This window comes from Myxocyprinus asiaticus, chromosome 13 (assembly GCF_019703515.2).
Source record: "Myxocyprinus asiaticus isolate MX2 ecotype Aquarium Trade chromosome 13, UBuf_Myxa_2, whole genome shotgun sequence".
NCBI lineage: Eukaryota > Metazoa > Chordata > Actinopteri > Cypriniformes > Catostomidae > Myxocyprinus > Myxocyprinus asiaticus.
In genome coordinates this window covers 30,158,483-30,179,648 of record NC_059356.1, presented here as the reverse complement: position 1 = coordinate 30,179,648, position 21,166 = coordinate 30,158,483, and the positions used below count along the sequence as shown (strand labels likewise).

General features: G+C 38.4%; 2 protein-coding genes across 2 annotated transcripts; one reads left to right on the top strand and one right to left on the bottom strand.

Moving 5' to 3' along the window:
• The first annotated feature begins 1,809 nt into the window (after nucleotides 1-1,809).
• On the top strand, nucleotides 1,810-4,972 carry LOC127450755 (claudin-4-like). Its single transcript, XM_051715086.1, has 3 exons — nucleotides 1,810-1,966; nucleotides 2,954-3,086; nucleotides 3,213-4,972. Exons 2-3 carry the CDS (start codon nucleotides 2,955-2,957, stop codon nucleotides 3,714-3,716), a joined length of 636 nt encoding a protein of 211 aa, XP_051571046.1. The 5' UTR covers nucleotides 1,810-1,966; nucleotide 2,954; the 3' UTR covers nucleotides 3,717-4,972.
• LOC127450743 (coronin-1C-A-like) lies at nucleotides 4,662-20,161 on the bottom strand. Its single transcript, XM_051715069.1, has 11 exons — nucleotides 19,994-20,161; nucleotides 14,613-14,816; nucleotides 12,352-12,474; nucleotides 11,452-11,581; nucleotides 10,549-10,730; nucleotides 6,831-6,950; nucleotides 6,629-6,733; nucleotides 5,692-5,837; nucleotides 5,480-5,537; nucleotides 5,141-5,356; nucleotides 4,662-5,037 (listed from the first exon to the last, which is right to left on the bottom strand). Exons 2-11 carry the CDS (start codon nucleotides 14,808-14,810, stop codon nucleotides 4,948-4,950), a joined length of 1,368 nt encoding a protein of 455 aa, XP_051571029.1. The 5' UTR covers nucleotides 14,811-14,816; nucleotides 19,994-20,161; the 3' UTR covers nucleotides 4,662-4,947.
• Nucleotides 20,162-21,166: the final 1,005 nt, after the last annotated feature.

Here is a 21,166-nt window from a genome sequence, read left to right as displayed (position 1 = left end):
TGTGTGATTTTAGTGTGATAAAATCACTTATTAACCTCTTCTGTGTAAAGTTATATCCAATTTTACAACTTCATTATCCTGACGATGTAATGTCAACAAACTCTAAAACCCTAAAATGACTGTAAAACTACAATTTAAACAACTTTACAGGTTAAATAATACACAAGTTTTTACAGAAGAATTAATAAAAATTATAAGCGTTACATTTCTGTTTAAACCCTCCAAAAAATTGTCCACATTTTTTTTTTTTTTTTTTTTAAGAAAACGAGCAACGAGTCAAAATAAATTTTTGTGGTAATCAACATTATGCCACAAATAATGTCAGTTGAGCTTAACTTGTACTGAACCTGGAACATAAAGCAGATAAAGCTACGTTAACTGTAAATATCTTTACTGTAACCAAATAGTCAAAACCCACAACTTACCAAAATAAATAAATTAAATTAATTTAAATTAAAAAAGATAATTGAAAGGGGGGAAAAATCAAGAATGAATATTTTAAGGTTGGTGTTACTTTCTTGCCATGTCAACTTTTAATGTTATTTATACACATTAAAATAAAAGATAGGCTAAATGGTAAATTAGAATATTAGTAGATTTCAGAAGGGTGGACATTATCAATTTACAAATAACAGCTAACAAAATAAGCTTTTGTTTACAAGTGTGAGTGTTTCAGTCTTATTCTCACTCTATAGCTACTCTTCACTTTATAGCCTATATATCAATCATTGTGTGGTCAGGCATAAAGTCAATCATTAGTTTTCTGACGACTAGGTCATTGATAATGCATTCTTAGGATGTAACAATTTCTTTTGACAATGATTTTCCTTAACCCTACAAATCTCTTAATATAATTAATTGCCATTGTTCATTTGCACTTACTTAAAATATTTAATCATTCTGAATGGGTCAGAATTTATTTTAAACATTCATTTAGACAGAAAGATATTGAATATGTCTGTTAAATATGTAGAGGTTATCTTATGTCTAGAATTTACTATATAATATTCTGATTTAAACATTTGGATTTATGCATTTTGCAGAAACGTTTATCCAAGCCTACTTAAAGTGCATTTAAGGGGGAACACAAGAAAGCACAAGAAAAATATTTTTCTCAAAATAAATGAATGAAATAAAAAAGCAAGTTTAATGTGCCTCTTCAATTACTTTAAATTAGCAGAAAACCTAAAGAGACAGAGAGAGAGAGATTTTTATAGTCTTCAATCTGTCTGGCTTACTATCTGGTTCCCAAGCTTCCTGTGTCTTTTTTACAGTCTCTATTTACATAGTTTTTAAATGAATCCATCCTTGCTTAACACCGCATTGTGTAGGCTACATCCCAGGTCTCCAAATCCCATGTTGCACAATTTAAAGCCCACCCATCTCATGACTGTTTCCATTCGTCATGCATATTTTTGACAGTGACATGGGCAGAGAGGGTATGAGTTTATATATATATATATATATATATATATATATATATATATATATATGTAGATGTCATGATGATTAGGACAGACGTTTCTGAGGTTTTATGATTCACAGTATCATGATGTTGTGTTGGATTGCCCTATGAACTCATATTTATGTTAACTATGTGGACTATAATTTCAAAAGAAAGAGATGATGGCATGTTGTGTAAAATGAATTTTCCATTTTGAAAACAAAAGAAAAAACAATAGAAGATGGACTTCATTAACATGAAAAGCTGAAAAAGGTGGGATAGAAGGGGATAAAGAAAGCAGTAAAGAGAAAAAGAACAAGTCCAGTCAGGCCTTTTCTTCTTTCACCAAAGAAGTTTCTACCCCACCCATTGCATTCCTCTACAAAAGCATCTTCACGTTATTCCACCTTCATAAGACATCGCAGTTGTTAAGGTGGGGGACTAGCATAAAGAAAACGGGAAACTTTGGGAGAAACTACAGGAAACTTCAAGAGATCTCTTGTCAAAGGGCTACAAATAAAGGTAAGATTCAAACTTTTAATTCTTAGCGAAAATCTGTTGATAAAACCAAAGAAAATTGAGTTTGCATAAGGAAAAATGAATTATATATATATATATATATATATATATATATATACATAAGATAGATAGACATCTATCTTATGTCTAGAATTTACTATATAATATTCTGATTTAAACATCTGGGTTTTATGCAAAAGTTTATCCAAGCCTACTTAAAGTGCATTTAAGGGGGAACACAAGAAAGCACAAGAAAAAGATTTTTCTCAAAATAAATTAATGAAATAAAAAAGCAGGTTTAATGTGCCTCTTTAATTACTTAAAATTAGCAGAAAACCTAAAGAGACAGAGAGAGAGAGATTTTTATAGTCTTCAATCTGTCTGGCTTACTATCTGGTTCCCAAGCTTCCTGGGTCTTTTTTACAGTCTCTATTTACATAGTGGGATAGGATTCTTAAGAAGCCAAATTGCATGTACATCATTCAGAGAGCTGTTAAAGGATTCACCATTGACTAACAACAGCCACAGTTATTCCGTTAGTCATTTTTCTTGTACCCACACGATGCCACCTGGACACCCCATCTGGCTTCTCACTGATCCATGGAGCTTTGTGTTAGTGCTGAGTAGGAAGACAATACAGTGCACTAGAGTGGGCAGTCCACACAGTTTAACACTAGTTTTATGAATTAGTCAAGCACAAACCCTGAAGACAGAAAGGAGAAGTTTGTTGGACAACGTGCACAAAGTGAAGTGGAACATAACTATTTTCACCTTCATCAGAAATTGGCTAAAATTGTACTTGAATGGTGAATAGAATAGAATTAGAGGGACATGAGGCCCTTCTCATGGAGTGGCAGTTCAGTGCTGGAACTTAGAGCAGATGGAGGACAGGATGAGATTGTAAGGACCTGTTGAGACTTGATCAGTTACATTTTTGTGTTAATGTATCAATATCTGATAAAACTTAATCTACCTTCCTCACTCTTTCAGAATGGGCTCTGCTGGTGTACAGATTGTGTGTGTGGCACTGGGAGTTTTAGGCCTCATTGCCGCCATCGTGACCATAGCTGTTCCAAGATGGAAAATTTCTTCGTTCACTGGACAAAACATTATCACTGCACAGGTATTCAATATTTACTATTAACTATAAACTACTAATTATTCCTATTCTCTTGTTTGCAGCTAATACTAACTTCCCCTAGACTATATTTGACATCAGTAACCTCTCTCTTTTTGTCTTTCCTCACAGCTTCAGGAAGAGGGCCTGTGGATGGAGTGTGTGGTTCAGAGTACCGGACAGCAGCAGTGTAAGGCCTATGAATCACTGCTTATACTGGGCTCGGAGCTTCAGGCAGCCCGCGCCATGACCATTATCTGCTGTCTGCTCACCGTCCTGTCCTTGCTCATTCTGTGCGCCGGCGCTGACTTCACCACATGCATTGACAATGAGGATATCAAACCCAAAATCAGTCTGGTGTCCGCTATTGGGATGCTACTTGCAGGCCTGTTGCTGATCATCCCCGTCAGCTGGACTGCTAACAACGTGGTGCGTGACTTCAACAATCAACTGATTCCTCAATCCCAGAAGAGAGAGCTGGGTGCCTGTATCTTTGTGGGCTGGGGAGGAGGAGTCCTGCTGCTGCTAGCCGGAGGTCTGCTGTGTTGCTTCAGCCGACCACGCTCCAGAGGATCTAGCAGCACTGCAAAATACTACAGCAATAGTGCCTCTGCTCCAAGCAAGAACTATGTGTAGATAAAAGTGGGTTAAGCTAAGGAGTTGCCAAAGTAATGGTAGCCGCGGTTTAAATCTGTCTATGTTAGTAAACGCTTTAGTAGTTGAGTAATCACAATGACTGTAGAAAATGAGGAAAACTTCATCAAATAAAATGGAATAGGTTAAGATCTAGAAAGCTGTAAATATTACCTGTTTGGAGTTATTAAACTGTCATATTATGCTGCCTTTTTTAAATGAGTTTTGATATCTTTTAAATCTTTTTTGATCTTTTATAATTTGCAGCTGTGATTTCTGTATCATGATTATTTTGCGATAGACTGTTGCTGAGAGGGTGTGTTTGGAGCAGCTAATAAACATTATGCACTTATTAATCAAAATTCAGGGTTGGACAAGCTTGAAACTAAAAAACTCTTTTGGGTCATAGCATATGTATCAGTACTTCTTACCATTTCAAAACTGTTACTGAATAAATTCATGTATTATTTTTGAGTAATAAAGAATCAGTTCTTTTCATTCTTTTTTTAGGATGTGGCAATCCACTGCAAATACTGTTAATATAAAAATGCTAAATATTATAACCAAGCATTTTGAACTATTTGCATATAAATAATCATTTATATGTCCTTACATGAACCTTCAATTTGTTTTCAATAAATCTGACTGGTTTATTTAAAGAAGTTCCAAACATAAGTTTGGGAGGAACTTGTTCATCTAGACCTGCCAATCATATCCTAAGGATATATAAATGGCCTCCACATCCCCATCTCCACATATATATTTCATAACACCTATACCAATAATTAAAAATTTTCTCACTTTAGTCCAATAGTCCGTGGGTATCTGGAGCCCCTCTGCTTGGATAGCACACCAAATATGTTTACCTTAATATGCATCAGGACTATATGTCTAGCGAACTCGTGACATTTGTGTGTATGAGCGTGACAACACAGAAATAAATCCATGTTAAAATAACACTGACATTTATTCCAAATTCTATAAAACATATATTAAAATGGGTTTCAACCAAATCTGATCACATTAAAAAAATATATATATTTAAAAAAATATATTTTTTTAAAGTGAAATACCTGAAGAGCAAAATTTGGTCTGCAAAGGCCTGGTATCCCCAAAAACTTTAACAGAATTCTACATATCTTCATTCTACTATACACCTTTTTAATTATTTAATTATTCATACGTCTTCTACATGTCCATTTGTACATGTCTTCTCTCATTAGGTTTCATTACTCTAATTGCTCTCCAGTTCGCTTACTCGCTTGGTCAATTGCTCGACCATCTCTCTCAGTTCCTTAACATCATTCTGCAAGGCCTGCACATCCTGTAAAAGACAAAGAGGTAGAGTGTAGTTTAGAAAGAAGCTCAGTTTCATGCACAGCTCACCATGTAAAATGCAAATGCAAAGGATTCCTCTATTCTCTTACCACACTGTCAGACTGTCGGTTGCTTGAGGAGGACGATGTGGTGGACATCAAGCTTTTGATGACTTTGAACTCTTTATTTTTGGTGGTAGCCACAAACCCATCTTTCAAGGAGATCAGAATTGGTTCCCCATCTTTACCAGCAAACCAATCATCTGCTTCCACTGATGGCTCTGGACCAATCGTGTCAGGGTAGAGGTCCTCTTGAAACAAGTCAGACTAAGCAAGAAAATTATAATGCTGGATTAAACCAACAGTGTGACTCCAGTGGATTTGTATGTGAGCTGATTTTTTACTCTGTGATAGCTATCAATGGAAAAAAAAGCATTACATTTATCTTACCTTACGAGGCACAGTCATCACAATGGGTTCACACTTCCTCTCATGGAGTTTATAGAACCTGAGGAGAGGTATTATAACAATATTACTAAAAAATAAAACAACTCAGGATTTTCAAATCCTACTGTATGCTGAATTAATCACAAATCTTATTGTATGTTTTTGGGTGAAATCAATTACACTGTAGAGCTGTCTGAAGGGCTGCATTTGTATACCTTGCAATCTCACACTTGTTGACTTCCAAGCCTCTCTTAGGCATGTAACCCATGCCCTTCTGACTCTCTTTACTGCTATACATAGAGAGATAGTGAACGTATGGGGCCTCGTCTGTCACCTCAAAGTATCGGATGCTGCTGTCACCCTGTCAAACCACATTTATAATAATGACATTTTCAACAGCTGAGGTAAATAGCAAGTGATTGTATTTAACATGTACAAAATATGTTCTGACCAGTGGTTTAAGATAGGCTTGCTCTAACATTCAATGCAATGTCATGTTTTTGTTGGTGGCTTTCATGTCTGTCTAATTTTGTGAACATTTTTGAAGTGTTAATTTGGTTGTGACTTAAAGGGATTGTTCACCCAAAAATGAAAATTCTTTCATCATTTACTCACCCTCATGACATACCAGATGTGTATGACTTGCTTTCTTCTGCTGAACTCAAACATAGATTTTTAGAAGAATATTTCAGTTCTGTTGATCCATACAATACAAATGAATGGTGGACAGAATTTCGAAGCTCCACAAAGGACATAATGGCAGCATAAAAGTAATCCATATGACTCCAGTGTTTTAATCCATGTCTTCAGAAGAGATATGAGAAACAGATCAATATTTAAGTCTTTTTTACAATAAATTCTTCTCCCTGCCCAGAAGATGGCGATATGCACAAAGAATGCAAATCACCAAAAATGAAAGAAGAATGGAAAGTGAAAACCTTAATTTGTGTTCTGCAGAAGAAAGAAAGTCATACACATCTGGGATGGCATGCAGTTGAGTAAATGATGAGAGAATTTTCATTTTTGGGTGAACTATGCCTTTAAAGCACTTTAATATATGTCCATAGGGCTTTAGATTTCAAATGCACGGGCCGACACTGGTTCTGACTGTGGGAAGTAGTGTTAGTGGAAGTGTCTGTGTTAGTCCTTCACCTTGCCACAAAGGTAGACAATGCCAGTGTCTGGGTCAAAGAAAGGCAACAGCACTCCACTGCTGGTGTCCAACTCCTGTAGAGTCATAGGCTCCTCAAAGTTGTTCTGCAACCACAAACAACACACTTTTTTTAGTCACGTGCTTGTTACAGAAATGCACTTTCTTTACGAGTGCCTCAAAAGCACTTTATTATGCACTCACAGGATCCCACAGTGCCACCTGCCGCTCACTCATGCGACTAAAGCCAGTGGTCAGGATCTTCCCATCCGACACAAACACAGCTCTGACTGGCCTGGAGCCTTCATGAGTCTTGTCCTTCTCCTGAGACACAAGTAGACACATATCTTCATCAGGTCATTTGAGTAGTGAAAAATCACAACAACACACATAGTGGCCCCAAAAATATAATTGATTTAGATTACAATAGGGCTGCAACAACTAATCGATAAAATCAATCATTATTGATAATAGAAATCATCGACAACTAATTTCATTATCGATTAGTTGGATATATGCGGTGAGCACGAAGAACGGAGCTCCGTCAATGACGTCACTTTACAGCCCAGTGAAAAATGTGTTGCATGATGAAACTCATTTGAAAAACAACAGAGACAAATTAAAGTAGAAAAAACATGACCCAAGTTGTCCAGCACACGAGAGCACTTTATAAACACCTCAAAGAAGATCATAATAAGCATACATTTGAATGTGGAGTGGTTGCTGCTTCAGGTGCATTGACAGAATGATTGTTCTGTTTGAAGCGCTTGAGTTGTTTCTCTCCTGCATATGACTTACATTTTATAACTATAATTTTTTTTTAATAATGCATACTTGTAATGAATTCAAAATCAGGCGTGTATTTCTGCGTATTTTGCAAAACTGTTTGTTTTTACCACATGATATTCCCAACAGTAGGCTACCAATATTAACATATTAGGCTGAAGTGTGTTGATGTGGTGAGCTTAGTGTATGGTAAGAGCCTTCTCTCTGAAGGTTATTTGGGCTTTAGTGGGGTGGTGTAATTCCAGTTTTATATTTTTAAGTGTATTCATAATAAATTTGGCATTGCAGGTGCGGTATGGCCCTGCATAATGCTAGCTGCTGTTTCTTCATACCTGTTTCTTTACGTCTGTTCCAGCCTGTTGTTTCATCATAGTCACTCAATTGTTTTGCCAAATTTGTTGCACTATGTTTCTGCTTTGTACAGCGCAAAACATTAAATTAAAGATGGTGAAAAATACCTAATAAGTAACATAAGTGTGTACTGTATGTTGTTACAGAAATGAAAACCAGGCAGATGTATACATACAAACACATTTTTATAATCAATGCTTGCCAAATAAGAGGGATCTCTAATGAGTTGGGCTCAGGTGCATTCAATAAGGCAGATAAAATACTTAAATGTATGTAATTAGAGACTGTGTACAAGCATATGTATTTAAAATAATTATGTATTTTTCAGCTGGACAGAATTACTATTATTTCTGTTCTGGTGTCAACATTGCCCTCTGCTGGGCTGATATTTTTGCAACACCCCATCCCTGCTGAATCATTTTATTCTTTAATGAACAGTACTTTTTGTTACATTTTACAAGTAAAGGAAAGGAACTGTTTTGCATATGTCCTGAGAGTAATAATAATAATAAATTCAAACTTAACTTTCATGATTCAGGCTTTGTTCAATGTTTTGTGAGAGTATAGAATCATGTATTCAGTACTGTAAATTGAACCAAATCCGTATGCCCTTTATCATTTCAGTTTTGTTTTTGTTTTTTTAGAAAAATCATATTTTAATAAAATACAGGAAATGTTTTTTTTTTTTTCAAGATTAATTGAAGATTAATCGAATATCAAAATAATCGTTAGGTGACATTACAAAATATCAAAACAAGTGGCATTTGCAAACAAATTATTGTAGACCTTTTCTCAGGGCTAACTTCACTTTTTTGCATTTACACACGCATTTAAACAGATACACAGGTATTTCATTTCAAATGACTACATATAAAATATCAAATTTTTGAATTGCATTTTTTGCAATTATGTTTAACCAGCTGGTACCAAGAGGTGGTTTTTAGTGGATGTATGAAGTCAGTATTCCTCAGGTGTTCACACAGGTGTCTTAAAGTTAACTATAAAAAATATAACTATAGACATGGTCCAAAAAATTTTTAAAACCAGAAAGTGTCCAAATACTTTTGCCTCAGTTTTGGACAGCATATACAGTATTTATTGTTTTATCATTTAAAAGTTTGCTTCTGTTATATTTCTTTGAAATGTATGCCACTTGGTTTGGTATTTTGTTATATAATGCAAAGACATTTCTAAAATTGTGGCTTAATGGAAAAGTTCACACAAAAATGATAATTCTCTCAACATTTACTCAGCCTTATGCCGTCTCAAACACATATGACTTTCTCTCTTCTGCAGAACACAAACGAAGATATTTTGATGAGATATGGTGTGTTTTTGTCTACGCTATGCAAGTCAATGTGGTCTTACAATTTCAAGATCCAAAAAGAAAGAAATGCAGCATAAAGGTAATCCACACAACTCAAGGGGTTTAATCTATGTTTTCTATAGTGATAGGAATGGTTTAGGGTGAAAAACAGACCAAAATGTAACTCCTTTTTCAGTATACTATAAATCTTGACATCTGCATTCTCCTTGGAGCAATCATGATTTGAAGCTTAAAGGAATAGTTCACCCAAAAATGAAAATTTGCTGATAATGTACACACCCTCAGGCCATCCAAGATGTATCTGAGTTTCTTTCTTCATCAAAACAGAATTTAAGACTTTTAGGATTTCATTTCAGGCCTCCTCCTGTAAACAATGCAAGTGAATGTACTCCATTTTTTGACGGTCCAAAATGCATATTTAGGGTGCATCAAAATAATCCACACGACTCCAGTCGACAAATAAAGTTCTTCTGAATGCAAACGATTGATTATTTTGAGAAACAAAACAATACATATATACTTTTTAACTACAAATGTTCACTTCCGTACATCTCTGTGACGTGCGCTCATGAGAGGAATGACGTAAGCTCGTTGGTAAGGTCTCATGTCATGTGGAGGAGTCAGGAAGCGCGTCATTGTTTACAAGAGAAACTTGTGAGTTCACAAACCAAAACAGTCCAAAACAATTTCAAAACAATATAAAATAAATAAAAAATCATTTCCAAATAATAATAATAAAAATAAAAAAATGTAAACAATGATGCACTTCCTGACTCCTCCTCCACGTGACGCGTGACCTTACCAACGAGCTTACGTCATCCCTCTCATGAGCGCACGTCACAGAGATGTACGGAAGTGAACATTTGTAGTTAAAAAGTATATAAGTATTGTTTTGTTTCTCAAAATAATCAATCATTTGGGTTCAGAAGAACTTTATTTGTCGACTGGAGTCGTGTGGATTATTTTGATGCACCCTAAATATGCATTTTGGACCGTCAAAAAATGGAGTCCATTCACTTGCATTGTTTAGAGGAGGCCTGAAATGAAATCCTAAAAGTCTTAAATTCTGTTTTGATGAAGAAAGAAACTCAGATACATCTTGGATGGCCTGAGGGTGAGTAAATTATCAGCAAATTTTCATTTTTGGGTGAACTATTCCTTTAATTAAAGTTTTGAAGCATACACTTTTATGCTGCATTTATATCTGAATTGGACCCAGTTGACTTGCATTGTATGAACAAAAACACCTCATATCTCCATCAAATTATCTTTGTTTGTGTTCTGCAGAATTAAAAAAGTCATACAAGTTTGAGGTGGAATTAAGGTGAGTATATGGTGAGATAATTATAATTTTTGGGTGAACTATTCCTTTAATTGGCCAAATACTTTTATGGCCACTGTAAGCTGAAAGAAGGTGGAGAAGAGACACAAATTAGCTTTGAGAAAAATTGCACGCACATAGATGACGGAGCCCTTGCGGGGGTCAAAAACACGTAGTTTCTTGTCCTTGCAGGCAGTGAGGATCTGAGAGCCATTTCTGTTCCAGCAGGCACTGTAAATCATATCAGTGTGCACTGAGTCAATGCGCACCACTGACTCTCCGCAAGCCACGTTCCACAGGATGACCACATTATCACAGCCTGCAGAGAGAAAACAAAAGAGAGAGAAAGAAAGAGAGGGGAAATAAGGTAAATTAAGTAAATGGGGTGTGTGGAGAGAAAAAAGGTGGAAGACAGAGAGAGAGAGAGAGAGAGAGAGGAAGGGAATATGGCAAGGTGCAAAGAATGAGTGCAAAATAACAGCAGAATAAAGTGTCAATTTTAAAAAATGAAGTGTGTAATTTCTGCACCTCTAGCCTCACCAAACGAAATTGCGAAGAAAAAAAAGACTTATTTCAAACAGGTTCCCCAAACACTCCCCCATCTGTCATTGGTCAAACAAACAGACAGTCCTACTCCAAACACACACCACTGATTGAGCCAATGTTGCTATGTCAGTCTGGTCAGGATGCTTGATAAATTGAACAATGTTTTGATAGAGCCACAGAACCACACCGCTTGCACTTTTTGGGTGAATCAACCTTCATTAACTTGTTGTCTCTGAATATTAAGATGGGATTGGAGAGAGTATTACAACATCAAAATAAAAAAGCTTTAAATCACAAATATGAGGCATAATAGTGTGTGTAAAGAACCAACAGAGGGCGCCATCATTCCATTTCAACTGTGTAAGTGACCTTTTTATTGTATGAGTAAATACATGTGTGCATACTGCATAACCATGTATTTTGGACTACTGTATGTGAATGCAGTTGGCTTCATTTGAGAATGACTGTAAGGTGGATACCAGATGTTAGGTTACCTGCACTCATTAGCACATTATGGGCAGTTGGGTGCCAGCTGAGGATGCCTACACGTTTCGAGTGCCCATCCAGCTTCACAACTGGGTCCTTCAATGGCGTTAACAGACCCCCGTCTGGAATCTCCCAAATCTATTAGATTACAACAATACTGACCTTATTATGTGCTTATACATCTTAAACATTAGTGTACATTATTTTAGTAACTAATTATGCAAATAATATTACATTGCAATGTAATAATTGTGGTGACAGGTATTTATGGATGGATAAAGAGGTAGATACAGTATAGGTGTCACTGGGCCTATGCATGTGGATTATATAAGCATTTCACCTTTTTTCTTTTATCCCCTTTTCTCCCCAATTTGGAATGCCCAATTCCCACTACTTAGTAGGTCCTCGTGGTGGCGTGGTTACTCACCTCAATCTGGATGGCGGAGGACAAGTCTCAGTTGCCTCTGCTTCTGAGACCGTCAATCCACGCATCTTATCACATGGCTCGTTGTGCATGACACCGCGGAGACTCACAGCATGTGCAGGCTCATGCTACTCTCCACAATCCATGCACAACTTACCACACGCCCCATTGAGAGTGAGAACCCCTAATTGCAACCATGAGGAGGTTACCCCAAGTGACTCTACCCTCCCTAGCAACCAGTCCAATTTGGTTGCTAAGGAGACCTGGCTGGAGTCACTCAGCACGCCCTGGATTCAAACTCGCGACTCCAGGGGTGGTTGTCAGCGTCAATACTTGCTGAGCTACCCAGGCCCCCACATTTTCACTTTTTAATAACATCTACTCTCAGTTTGGTTGACAGTAACTGCTGAGAACATAAACATCAATTTTAGGGCACAAATGTATTTGGATCAAAACCAATGAGCCAAAGGCCTATGTCACTCACCATAACACTGCAGTCTTCAGAACCACTGGCAATGATGTTGTCATTATGTGGGCAAAATTCAATGTCCAAGACAGGACCAGTGTGACCACAGACAGTGGGAAGGGACATGTCAATGCGACCAGTCTGAGAAACAGAGCAGGGGGAGGAAACAGAGGGAGAAATGGGTCAACTTATGTGAATAAAAGAGCAGCAAACACAAATTTACATACACATTTAAATAGATACACAGGTAGTTCATTTCAAATGACTACATACAAAATATCAAATCTTTGAAACTTTTATAAACAGTCTGGTGGGGCAGAAAGAGTGCATGTAGGGAGAGAGCTCAGGCAGATGAGTGGAGCTCTGTCAGCTGATCCCAATTTTACAGCAATGCCTTCAATTACATCTAATAAAGACTAACCCGTTTATAGAGGACTGCACGGTGCTGAAGTTTCCATCATGCACACTGAGAACATTCACTTGGTCAAAAATGTATTGTCAAATAAGTTTGTATAAGTCAGTCAACAAGGTGCATCCATAAATGATCACTCTCTTACAGGAGGTGTACTACAATTAATAAAAATTGTTACGACTGTGCTTAAGATGATTTAATCATTTTTATTTGCCAGTATGGTGCATTTCTACTTTTTTTATGTCCAGGTAAGTTCTCAAGCTCGCTTGGAAAAATAGACATCTAAAGAACATACTTTTTCAAGTCACCCAAATGAAATGAAAGGGCTTGACTGAAATTCTCATGTTCATTAGGAAACGACCGCTGCCACTGAGCAATGATTTTCACAGTAGATCGAAGATGACAGAACTCCCATTCATTCTCTCCTATAAGACCCAGGACCGCAGACGCAGCAACTGATTGAAACAGAGGACCAGAGATGATGGAGAGGGAAGGAATAAAAAATAAGTATATATACAGTATATACTGTGTATATATATATATATATATATATATATATATATATATATATATATATATATATATATATATATGTAAACAGATCAAAATGGTGTTTGAAATATATTGTTCAGTACAAAAGGGGGAAACAGAAATTGATTCAACGCATCTTTTTTTAGTGATGCAATCTTCCTCTGATGCTTAATTTTTAAAAATTAGCACTTTTTGATCATAACGCTTTATGAAACACAAAATGCATATTCAAATTTGACCATTAGCTGATCACATGAAGCATGCAAGCACATCAAATGTGTTACATTTGAAGCCTGAGTGGCAGCTTTCTTTTTTCTCAGTTTTTTTCACTCTGTCAAACTGCAAGTTGTCACCACATCCTGTGCAGAGTTGACAGCAACACACTCCAAATATGGCAAAGAACAAGATGCAAGAGAGCAGAAAGAGAAGAGATGCTAGATCTGATGACACGTAACAATGAAACCCAACCTTGAACTTCCTTATTTAGAAAAATACTTCATTGCATATCTAGAATTCAAATTTCAAATACTTAGAAGAGCACTCGAAAGAGGTAACAGGTTAAAACTACTGCTCGACTATCAGTCAAAACAGTCTAAGCTTGAAGAGCTTTAGAAATAACTCTACTGCAGTACTAAACACTAATGTAAATATTATCTGTTTAAACATATGTATATACATTTCTTGAGGGATCACCTTTTTAACAAGATCAAAATTTACGGTATAAATTTATATGAGCGTATATGGGGACATGTATATTTTAGATGCTGTGACCTGTCACCACTTCTTTCAGTTGTTTTTACCATTTTCATTACCTTTTTGCTTGCACTGGTTCATTTGAATTAATTCAGTATGAATTAATATTTGAAATGTACAAATATGCATGCCTAATATTTATAAAAGCATTAGCAATGCTGTTTTAAATAGTTTTAGATGGAGTATAGGATGTCACATCACAGGACATGTCAACTTCACAAATATACTATAATGTCTACTACCCTAATGCAAATGAGTTCATTATAGCTCCAAGGGCTCACACAATGCCTTATTACAATTCACAGAATAAGGCAATGCTTCTTATCTCCCTGACATCTCACTCAAACCGCTGTCAGTGCAAGATTCCACCAAACTCCTGTGCATGATTTAGCTTTTCCAGAGAAGTTCTTCATATATTACTTTGTAGAAGAAAAAGGGCCATTTTGCACAAGGATTTTCCCTCTCAGCTCCTTATTTCACTCACAACTGATAATTCTTCTTGAGTTGTCACTTGTTCAGGTTTTATTTCATAAAGACTTGATTAATTCGAGCCTTGTGAGAGTGACATGTTATCAGGATGCACCTTGTTCAGAGGCAGGACAATGAAGGCTCCTCCACCACTGGCATCCACAATCATGGCCACAAACTTGGGGTTAACGGAACAGAAGTTGCTGTCCCAAGTCATCTGGGAGATCCTGATGTCATCATAGCACTGGTCTGCCTTCACCGCCTGGCCAAAGACATGACGGAACTTACTGCTCCTGACCACCTTCCTAGACATGGTGACCTGAATAAGGGGAGACAAAAGGATGAATAGGGCAGGTGGGGTGACAAGAGAGGAAACATTTTTAATATTGTGACAAATACAGGGAAAACATAAGCATATCATGGATTTATTTTTCCTGATATAGGCTATTTGATAATATAATTATGCCAGTGAATTTGGTGTATGAGATTTAGCTATTTATGAAATCAAATTCTAGCATTTGGTGGTGATTCTACATCCTTGATGAGGCTAATATGTTTGCACTCAAGTTGTACTCTTGAATTTGAATCAATACCAATGAACAGTAACATGAAACGCCCTGAGAAGTATTTGCTACTAAAGATAGTATACAGTAGAAGATAGAGAGAGAGTAAAAGTGGGAGAAAGAAAGAGAGAATGTATCAGGTCATTAGTTCTTGTTCATCGTTCTATGTTTAAAACTGCATGTAGGCAATAAGCCCCAAGAAAGAGGAAGGAAAGAGGAAGCTAGTACGAAATGAATCAGAAGGAAATGCTCCGGCTACTTTTCTATGTCTAATGCCACGTTGTCTGCAGTTTCTGGTAATAAAGCATATAAAGAACTAAATCTGTATACCCCCCTCTCTTTTTCCATCTATTGGCTCTCTTCTTTCCCTTTCATCACTAATAGTCCCATGCATATCCCTATAGTATGCTCATTTAGTTGAAATAACACGTCACTCTCATATGCAGTGTGCATGCTCACAACACCTTGTAAAATTATTTGAAAAAAGAAAGATGCAAAAGAGTGCAGCCATTACACAAAATGAGAGGGAACACACCACAGCAACTGTGGGAGCACAGGAGATGTTCAGAACTTCAGTTACACCACATCCTTCCACACAAACATGGAAACCACTGAGTTCCCCTACGATTCAGTACACTTGACATTGCATCACTAAGCTGATGTTATGGGGGGAGTGTCCTTCAACACCACCTAGTTAAAACCTTTCTACAATAACGCCAGGATTGGCTATGGTGTTTAAACCCGGCCTTTTTTTGGCGTGAAGCTGTCCGGTATAAAAGCGGGCACGCAAACACCATTCCTCTGAATTTTCTTCCTTCGAGACAGGGATTCATCTCTCGTCTAGAAGCCTTCTACTACTTCGCTGTCGACATACATGAGTCAGTGGGCGGGATCTCCATGGCAACGAGAAGTCTCTCCGCTCCCTTGCAGTATTCTGGCGAACATTTACTGTGCCTCGCCGCTTGACGCTTCGCTGATGAATGGGCCACTTCAGCATCGTGATTCCCTGCAGCGCTTTGGCAGGAGTTTTGTATCCTTATAAGCTATTGTTGATATTGTGTATATATATATATATATATATATATATATATATATATATATATATATATATATATAGAACTAAAAGAGCCGCTTACGTTTTCACGTCTTTTTAAAGATGTCGTTCCGTAAGTGTTCCTTATGCGGGGGATACATCCCACGGTCATATCAGCTTGAGAGCTGCATTCACTGTCTGGGCCGCGTCCATGCAGAGACAGCTCTCATGGAGACAGACTGCCCTCACTGTGAGGGCATGAGTCTCAAGACGCTTCGCTTGCGAATCACCCTCATTCTGAGGGACGATTCAGCCTCCTGCGCCCTCCCACCTGAAGAGCACGCTCTCCCCCAGCCAACAAAGCTCCTTTTTAGGAGTGCGTCTCTACTCCGTGAGCGAGCTCGTGCATCTCACAAGCGAGCGTGTTCAGGCCATTCTCCAGTGTCTGTTTTAGTTCAAACTGGGGAGAACACTTCCACTGAAGCTGTTTAAAAAAGCATTGGGGCTTATGGCAGCAACATACGCCTTCATTCCCTTAGGTCTCTTACACATGAGACCTCTTCAGTACTGGCTCAAGCTCTGTGTTCCACGGCATGCTTGGCGCCAAGGGTGCATGCTCATCACTATATCTCGCCACTGTCTAGCTGCTCTAGCACCTTGGACAGCTCCTGCCTTCTACTAGCAAGGTGTCATGCTGGGGCAGATTTTCAGGCAGAAAGTGGTGACCACGGATGCTTCCAACACAGGTTGGGGGGCGGTGTTCAACGGACGCCTGGCTTTCGGCACCTGGAAAGGTGCACAGAGGGCGTGGCACATCAACGGCCTGGAGCTGTCGACTGTTTTCCTAGCCTTGAAGCCTTGAAGTCCGAAATAGTGAATTATCATGTTCTAATTCGCTCAGACAACATGACAGCTGGGGCGTACATAAACCACCAAGGCGGAATTCGTTCCCTACCAATGATGAGACTGACGTGTCACCTCCTCCTGTGGAGCGAGCGCCATCCCCTCTCCCTGCGAGCAACATATGTCCAAGGCCGTCTGAATTACGGTGCGAACCTATTGTCACAGCAAGGGGCGATGCCGGGCGAATGGAGACTTCATCCTCAGACTGTCCTGAGGATTTAGGAAATATTCGGTGAAGAGGAGATCGATCTATTTGCCTCCGTGGAGAACGCCCACTGCTCCCTCTGGTACTCCAAGTCCCAAGCTCTGTTAGGAGTGGACGCAATGGCCCATAAATGGCCTGAGAAACGTAAATGTGCGTTTCCTGCAGTGTGCCTCCTTGACTCTGTCATATGCAAAGTCCAAGAGGACAAGGAAATTATTCTATTAGTTTCGCCAAAGTAGCCCTACCAGTCCTGGTTTCCAGAAATGACAGACATTTTGAACGGCCCTCCATGGGAAATACCACTGAATAGGGATCTCCTCTCTCAAGTGCAGGGCACAGTCTGGCATCCCCAGCCCCAGCTGTGGTGTGGCCCCTGAATGGGGTGCGCTAAACATAACAGAACTGACTCAGTCGGTTATGAACACCATTTTACAGGCTAGAGCGCCGTCTACAAGACGCCTCTATGCACTGAAATGGAATGTGTTCACTAATTGGTGCTTTTCACATGGCAAAGACCCAGTGAACTGCATCATACCTGACATTCTCACATTTCTTCAAGAGTGATTGGATTCAGGGCTCACTCCGTCAATGCTCAAAGTTTATGTGGTGACTATATCTGCGTATCATGCACCCGAAGCCGGCACCTCTATAGGCAAATATGATTTAATCATAAAGTTCCTTAGGGGAGCGAGGTGGCTGAATCCCCCTCGCCCGGCTACAGTTCCGACTTGGGACCTAGCTTTTGTCCTAAAAGCACTCACGGGGCCCCCCTTCGAGCCTCTGGACTCTGTTGAATTGGGTGTGCTTTCTATTAAGGCTGCATTACTGCTGGCTCTGGCCTCAGTAAAATAGGTCAGTGATTTGCAAGCACTGTCAGTCGACAATTCATGTCTGGAGTTTGGTCTGGATCTTTCAAAAGTCACTGTCAAACCCAGAAAAGGCTATGTGCCTAAGGTTCTAACCACACACTTCAGAGCGCAGGTGGTTCACCTTCAAGCCTTTTACCCTCCTCCATTTAATTCGGATGTGGAACAGTCCTTGCATTTGTTATGCCCTGTGCGAGCGCTACACACACACGTTGAGCACACTCGCCAGTTCAGACTGTCTGACCAGCTCTTTGTGTGCTATGAAGGACGTACGAAAGGAATGTCCATTTCCAAGCAAAGGCTTTCTTACTGGATCATTGATGCAATCACCCTGGCTTACGAGTCGCAGGGTGCAAATTGCCCAGTTGGTGTTAAAGCACACTCAACTAGTGGAGTTCATGGGCATGGACGAATGGTGTGTCCTTACAAGACATATGTTTTACAGCAGGATGGTCTTTTCAAAACACATTTGCTAGGTTTTGCAACCTAGATGTAACATCTCTCTCATCGCAAGTCCTCTCTGTCTAGAGCGCTTGCTATTTCCTTGGCCAAACATTAATTTATGCCAATCTTTCAAGTACATGCTCCCTGTCATTTTAACCACCTGCATTCAGGCCGTTGTATCTCCTAAAGTCACAAGCACTATCATTATAAATAAAACTTCCTTCCCGACTGAGTTCATAAAAGGGTTAATTCATACTACATGACCATAGTTCATATATATATTCTGAGTGTTTCCCTCCTGGCTCACCATAAGGGTCATTCACTTGCGGAATACTCATGTCGGTCGCCGTCCCGCGAGACTGCGGTGTCATGTTTCCTCTCTGGGAAGGTTATGTCGTGTTGTGCGCCGTGATGGGAATCTGTTCCCCATAGCGTCAGCTTAGTGATGCAATGTCAAGTGTACTGAATAGTAAGGGAACATCTCGGTTTCATACTTTATGTAACCTAGGTTCCCTGAGATGAAGGGGAACCTTTTGTGCTTTGGGAAAATTACAGGACAGCTTCACGCCTGAAAGGGCGGGGCTTAACATCATAGCCAATCCTGGCGTTATTGTAGAAAGGTTTCAACTAGGTCGTGTAGAAGAGCACTCCCCCAATAGCGTCAGCTTAGTGATGCAATGTCTCGTTCCCTTTATCTCAGGGAACCAAGGTTCCATATGTAACCGAGATGTTATTTCTACCGGTTTCACAGGCACTGACATATCAACCTATCTGCTAATCATGTTATTCATACACCTCCATTAAGGCATATTGAGATGAGGTTTAAGACTCTATTTTCTAAACTCTAATTTCAATGCAACACTTGAAGTCCTATGTGTGAGTTGAACAGAGTGCAGAACTAGTTATTTCAGCTTCATCTTTATCTGGAAATACTCTTTAGTTCTCTTGTAAACATGTTGTAACATACTGCACATCACAACTTCCTCAAAAGTTTAACCTTACCACAGATCAGAAAAGCACAGTTTGACTTTATAAACAATGACAGTTCTTGTTGAAACAATATTAAAATAACTAACATTACTGCACCAAGTAAAAGTAAATGACTGAGGTTAATACATAAGGATGGGGGCGTCAGTTTGAAGCTTATTTAGAACGATCCTCAGACTAAGACAAGGCTGTGGCTCAAAATCTAGTGAGCTACCTAACAAGAGAGCATTTTTAGCCATCATAGGGCTCTGTGTGAACGGCCTAATAGTCACCTGAGCTATGCGTTCCGACGTGCGTGCTGAGGCGAGGCATCTTCGAGCACCATAGGTGCGTTTTTCGAGAAAAGTCAGACCCAAAAAGCTATCTATCACTAGGTATTGAGACGCAGCCAAATATGAGCAAATCAATGCATGATGTCAAATAACGGTCACTGGACTCTTGGCTCAGTAGCATCCTATACACAATTGCACAATATAACGGGACGGGGCACCGTACCTGAGAACTGTGGCTGGGGAGGGCTCCTGAAGTGAGAGGAAAATGCGTCGGAGTCTGACAGCGGACAGAGAGATAGAGTTGGTGAATGCCAGCGGTTGTGGCCAGAGCTCACTCTAAATCATGGAGGAAGTGAGAGTTTGAGATGTAGATGAAAATGGGAGGTGTCTTCGCTTTATGTTTCCTTTTAAAGCGCTTTACGTTGCATGAAGAAAGCTCGCTGCACCTCACTCACTTCACGTGCTTACACTGCATCGTGGTCATTGCAACTCAAACGTGACGTGCACGAGGTTGGTGGTTTCACAAATAAGTTTTACGTTTGATTGTTTATCTTTGTTTGTGATTCACAGCCTGTTGCATGTTTTCCCATATTTTCTGTTGTAACATTAATGCCAAAGTAGTTAAATGCTATTATACTGACTACCCTATCAAAAAGTGATCCATGGTAATCATATAGCCTACAGTGTCTGCCAAATACGTTACAGATATTATTACTACAATAAAACTTTGATAACCTGATATAAGCCATTACTGTAATCAAAAAATAAATTAAACAAACTATTCCAACTATTTGAAAAACACAATTTGAAGGAGATTTCATTTAGATTTATTATGTGATGTAGTAGGCAGGCCTACATGTGGGAGCAGCAATACGATTTTTTACATTGTGAAATTGTTTTCAGAACATTTAAAGAAATATTCTGGGTTCAGTTCAAGTTAAGCTCCATCAGCAGCATTTGTGACATATTGTTGATTAGCACAAAAATAATAGTAATAATAATAATAATAATAATAATAATTATTATTATTATTATTATTATTATTATTATTATTATTATTATTATTATTATATCGACTCGTCTCTCCTTTCCTTAAAAAAAAATAATAATAATAAATAAAAAAAATACAAAGAATTCGAGATACAGTAAGGCACTTACAATGGAAGGGGGCAATTTTTGGATGGTTTAAAGGAAGAAATTTGAAGTTTATAATTGTATAAAATCACTTATATTAATTATTCTGTTAAAACGGTTGTATTATTTAAGATGTAAACTTGTTCAAATCGTAAATATAGGGTTTGTTGACATTACGTCGTCATGGCAACAAAGTTGTAAAACTGGATTTAACTTTACATAGAAAATATTAGTAAGCGATTGTATCATACTAAAATCATGT